Raw genomic sequence first — 6,000 nt, 5'->3', positions numbered from 1 at the left:
GTAACAAGACCTTGAGGTTAATCATAAAATTCCTTTTGGCCTGACAAATGGAGCAGATCTGCTAGATAAGAGTGGGTTGCTTTGCTAATTCTTTCAGATGGGCAAGCAGAACCAACCTGGTAGACGAATTTCATTAGAAGGCGTCAGTTTTCTTCTTCCAACAGTTCCCTTCTTCAAACAGCGCCCCTTCCCCAAACAGGCAAGGGAAGGTATAAAAGTAAGAGCTTTTGCCTCAGTCATGGGCCACCCCCATTTGGGACCCCCTCCCTCTCAGGAGCTCTGACTCTTTGCTTTCAATAAACTATCCTCTTTTTAAAACTCTTTGCATCTCCTGGGTCCGTGTTTCCATTCTTCGGTATCACAAGACACGATCCCGGCCCACACCCAGACACTGCCGGCAGATCCAACATCACCTACATCATTTGGGGACTCATAAGAAAACTATTCCTACATCAGTGGATCACATCTCACAATCTGTTTCTGGTTCCCACAGCCCAAAAAGCAAAGTGCTTCTCTCTTCTGCGCCTCTCTCCTCATCTCGCCCATCTTTCTTTCCGCCTCTTCGCCCTCTTTCCGCTCTTTCCAGTGGTGAGCTCGCACAAACACAAGTCCGGCACAAACCATGCGTGTCTCTTTAGGAAAAGTCTTGCTTCAAAAGAGGCGAAAATCAGCGAGCACTTTGAGGCGGGGTGGACCCCCCTACTCCTCCCTCGCACCCGGGAAAGAGCAGCCCATCAGCAGTGGGATTGCGGGCGCCGAGGCGCTCTGGTCGGGCCTGGATTGTGGCTGGTGCCCGCTCTCCGCCGGGAACAACCTCCCCACTGTTCCTGCAGGAGCCGGTGCCAGCCGCCAGTCGCGCCCCGTACCGTTGCGAGGGTCAGATCGGGTGACCTGCGGGCTGCGCCGGGCAGAGGGCCGTCCCGGCCCCGCTCCGCCCACAGGGGAGCCTAACTCCTGCGTTCGCCTGCACTGACCGCCTCTAGCAACCTCTGCCTGGCTCGCCTGCACTCCTACCCACTCTGCGCGCAGCAGCCATGAGTGCCGGAGCCGCAGGGACGCCGGTGCTGCGGCTCCTCGCCCTGGGCGCGCTGCTGTGGCCCATGCCCTCCGCCCCCTGGGAACTCACCATCCTGCACACCAACGACTGGCACAGCCGCCTGGAGCAGACCAACGAGGACTCCAGCAAGTGCATGAACGCCAGCCGCTGCGTGGGCGGCGTGGCCCGGCTCTATACTAAAGTGCAGCAGATCCGCCGCACCGAGCCGCACACACTGCTGCTCGACGCGGGCGACCAGTACCAGGGCACCATCTGGTTCACCGTGTACAAGGGCCACGAGGTGGTGCACTTCATGAATGCCCTTGGCTATGATGCCATGGTAAGTCAGCGGGTGGCCGGAGAGGCTGGGGAGCCCCAGGGGAGAAGTCCGGAGCGAGAGAGAAAGCCAGGGTAGCGGTACAGCAGATGGCCTGGCATGGGGTGGCAAGCCTAGGACGGGGAGAGATACGAGGAGAAAGCAAGACTCTGGCCAGTGTGCCAGAGGGATACAGACACAGAAGTCTTTTGAATGATGCGTCTTAAACATACTGATGTTGTTGCGCCCCCACTGTGAGATGGGGTATTTAGGACGGGATCCAGCCCTACTTATGAGGGGGTTCATTGGTAGGGGATTCTTGAGGGGGTGTGTGGGAGCATTGGCAACTATCCAGTGCCAGGGACCCAAGTCGACCCATCACGCATCTCTCTCATTTACCACGCGATCCATCAAAGAATGCTTGATCTCGATTTTATTGGAAGAGAAATTCAGGGTCAAAGTGGTTGAGTACATTATCGAGGTCACCAGCTCCAAAAGAGGGAGACCGGAAAAGTGTGTGTATTCCAGATCCCTTTGACCCTGGAGCTTGACTTTTATTAAGCTCACACAGCCTTAGATTAGATTCCCGGCTCAGCTACCTTATGTATGCAAATTACTTACTCTGTCTGTAAATCAGTTCCAGCCTCTATAAAATGGGAATATTGTTAATAATTGTATCTACCTCAGAGGGTTGCCTGCCATATAGTATGACCTCTATAAATGTTAATGCTTATTATTACCAGACACTACTGTGTACATTAAAAAAAAAAAAAAAAAAAAAAGGAACTTCTAAGGAGAACCAAAATGCTAAAAACACTGGGGTTTCAAAGCATATCAATAAAATTAGTTTGACAGCTGAAATTTGGGAAGAGTCCAACTTAAAAGATGAGGAACTCTTAAAACACAAGCAAAAGTTTAAGTCCAAGCTCCCAAATGCTTTGTTAAAGGTGATGTCTTATTTGTTGGTCTAAATTTTAGGAAAGGAGCAGAGAGGGGTTACTCAGTAATAAATAAGTATAACCAAAACATATATACATATATGTAGTTTGCTTCCTTTTTTTTTTTTTTTTTAAATCAAACCACCACCCAAGTTTAACCCTGTGTAAAATCCTAGAGTAAAGGGATTCTGTGGAGGAACTGGAGACAACAAATCTTAGGAGCTTTGGAAGAGAAAGAATAGAGCAAGGGTCCAAAGAAATCTGTGACATCCACACATGTGGAAGGGAAGGGAAGGTGTCGTCCAGGCTGGTATCCAGAGGGCTGAGAATGCACTTTGTATGAGAACAGCAGAGAGGTAAGCAAAGAACAATGTTAAAAAATTTTCCCCTGGATACGAAAGTCAATTTGGGGAATGTAATCAATAATGTTGTAAAGATTTTGTAGGGTATCCAATGGACACTTGTCTCATTAGAGAGACCACCTCAGGGATGATGTAGATGCCTGATCACTGCACTGTACACCTGTCGCTAAAGCTGAACAATAATGAGTATCAACTACAATTTTATATACATATATATACATATATACATATGTATATATGTATATATCTATGTATAAAATATATATATATATATCTATGTATAAAATATATATATATATATATCTATGTATAAAATATATATATATATATATCTATGTATAAAATATATATATATATATATATATTTACAAAAAGCGGAGTACAGCATTAGGAATAAAGACAGTGGAAATGTAATGGCTGTGTGCGATGTCAGAGGGGTAGTGGATGGGGGGTGGGGGGTTGTCACTGTGTGAGGGATATAAATGATAAATGTCTAAGTATTGCATTGTTTGGTGCACCTGAAACTAATTTAAAAAATGTTTAAAAAAAACATTTTCCCCTGGAAACTTGAAGAAAGGAGGACAGGAAAAGGTGATAAGAGAGTAGAATTGTTTAGTTTCTTTTTTCCCCAAGAAAACTCATTTTAGAGAAATGAGACAAAGGCAGAGAGCTCCTCTCCATTCTGATTGCTGGTTTTAAGCTTATCAGGAACACTTAAAGCAGCAGCAATTCAAAGGGAGCCCTAAGGCCCAGAGTTTATCTGGCAGGCTCACCAGCCTCTGGAATTCACAGTAGAAACATGGGTCTCGAGAACTCTGTGTGGTCTGTTAAGTGATGGTATTTCCACATCTCTACCTGCCTGACACTTTGCACTCGGTAATGGCAGAATAAATATTTATTGAATTGTTACTAGCCTACGTCCCCATTTTCCCCCTAGAAGGATGAAATACACCTTACATGAGTTTGTTTTCATTTCACATATGAAGCACAACTTTGTAAACTTTTTTTCATAACACCCTTTTCTCCACAGTTGCATAAACTCCTTTAGATGGGGGGGGGGGGAAGGAAAATTACTAGTTTTCTCTAATAATAATGTTTCCTCTTTAAGTCAAATTGAGCTCCTGGTGTTAATCACCTTATCGAGTGTTTATGACAGGACTCTGGATGAGGATGGGACAATCTGCTGCAAGTTACAGGAACGTTTAGAATACTTTTTGTTGGATGGAATTATTTTCTTTTAAATTTTGCCCAACATAATTGGACTGGGGCTTGGAAAAAAAAAAAAAAAAAAAGACTACTTATATAGTTAGCAGGGTGTGAAAAGGAGGAGGAGCTCCAAAGGTAAGGCTGGTTGATAACCACGTTCCTAATAACATCTCATTAGAACTTACTCTGCACAGTTTTGGAGTTTCACAAACATGATGTAACCTGCATAAATTCGTAGTTTTTTATAATGCTTTAGCATATGCTAAAGCTCTGCCATATTCTTGTTTTACAAAGATTTTTCACTGTCATTTTGTTTATATTATGCTACTCCTGGGGTATTTATTAATGTTCTGCTATAAAGGTTCCCCCACCCTACCCACCTGCATGCCACATCTTGAATCTCAGGTCTCTGAAGATTCAGATCTGGGTGGGAAACAGTTGTGGAGGGACATCTTTAGTTCACTAAAAACTGGACCTATTTAGAAGAGCCGGGACTCGAGGGTATGGAAGGCAAAGAAGAAATTAATGCAGTCTAGCTTAAGTCCAGGAGTTCCCTCCAGCAAGAGCCTCCAAGGAGGTACAGACTTTCTAGACCTGCTACATCCCAGTGAGAGCTGCTGGAGCAGTTGTGATAATTCTGGAGCCCCCCCCCCCCCCCCCGAGTGGGCCTGGAGCTCCCCTGCGCCTGCTGCTATCCAGAGAGAAGATATCAAAAGCCACTAGTTGGTATAGCTGTTTCAGTGGAAGAACTGGTTGTCCCCCAAGACAGTAGGAAGACGGTATCGATGCGCTCACAGTGTGAGCGCCGCCAGGTTATTTTCTCTGACTTCATGTTCCCTAACTGTAAAACAGGAGGGATAGAGAGCCAAGATGGCAGAATAGATAAACACTGTGTCTGCATCATTCCACGAATACATTAAAGTTACAATTAAATTATAGAATAATCAACCTGGAGAACCATCTGAAGTCTAGCTGAACAGAAATCCTACAACTGAAAATGTAAAGAAAAAGCCACGTCGAGACAGGTACAAGAGGCGAAGACGCAAAACGAGCCCCACACCTGCATGTAGTGGTTGAGAATCAGGAGGGATACCTTGGATGACTTGGTTCCACCTGGAGGAGCGAGGGACGCCAGCCCCCCACACCAGGATCCCCAGCCTGGAAGAGAAGCCCCAACAATATCTGGCTGTGAAAAACAGTGGGGATTCTAACCATCCAGGTGGGACAGAAGGCTGTGAGAAACACAAACGTCCTCTTAAACAGACAGTGCACAGATTCACTCGCTTGCAAGCACTCACCTTGCACTCCAGCAGCGGGATGGTGACTCGGGATGGGGGGCACCTCGGAGACAACTGGGCAGGGGGTGCAGCCTGAGGTACGTGGCTTCGGGGGAGGACTGGAGGACAGTTGGCATTTTCCCCATGAGGGTCCACCTTTATGCAGCTGGCAGGCAGGCGCCATCTTTCCTGTGTTGAGCTTGCTTGCCCCCTCCGGCCAAAACTGGATCTGATTGGCTTTGTGAGCTCCACGTTTCTGCCCTGCTGACTCACTGGGAACATGCGCCACTCAACTTGTGCACAGCTGGAAGCACTTTCTCTGAGAACAACCAGTCCTGGCCGCATTGCTCTCTTTCTTGGAAAACTATTGAAGTCCGGCAGGCCCCAGGAAGGCAGCAACTGGCCTCAGTGTGCTCTGAGACATTCGCTGAGTTTCTCCAGGCTCAGCACTGACACCAAACTAGAACTTACATTAACCTGGTGACCACAACCTGGTGATCCTGCCTCACCCAACTCGAGTACTGAAGGAGGCATTATCGGTGGTTGAACCTTAAAGGAGCCAGCATGTGGCAGCAGGCCTCGGGGTATCCTGGCTTTTTGCAGGGCTACCTCAGGCAGGCCCAGTATTGATGGCAGCCATCTTTAGTTTGCAGCGTGGCCTCTCCCACACACCTCTAGGTCCAGCACAGACAGCAAACAATTGTGGATTGTTTTGTAGATCCTACCAGGTAGCCCCCAGCCAGTCACAGGTAGTGGGTGCACCAGAACCCCTCACAAGAGGCCTCAGAACTGACATACTTTGAAGTCTAGCTAAACAGAAACCCTACAACTGAAAATGTAAAGAAAAAGCCACGTCGAGACAGGT

The 6,000-nt window shown here is 47.1% G+C and overlaps 1 protein-coding gene across 1 annotated transcript in view; it reads left to right on the top strand.

Moving 5' to 3' along the window:
- Positions 1 to 744: 744 nt before the first annotated feature.
- The window catches only part of NT5E (5'-nucleotidase ecto), a 55,404-nt gene continuing 50,148 nt past the window's right edge, over positions 745 to 6,000 (top strand). Inside the window, exon 1 of the mRNA XM_019743248.3 lies at positions 745 to 1,376. Within this exon, the coding sequence (XP_019598807.1) occupies positions 1,035 to 1,376 (342 nt within the window). The 5' untranslated portion in view covers positions 745 to 1,034. The remainder of the gene's footprint in view (positions 1,377 to 6,000) is intronic.

Source organism: Rhinolophus sinicus, chromosome 2, assembly GCF_057876585.1.
Source record: "Rhinolophus sinicus isolate RSI-liver-muscle chromosome 2, RSI-T2T, whole genome shotgun sequence".
Classification (NCBI taxonomy): Eukaryota; Metazoa; Chordata; class Mammalia; order Chiroptera; family Rhinolophidae; genus Rhinolophus; species Rhinolophus sinicus.
This window is presented reverse-complemented; position numbering and strand designations above follow the sequence as displayed.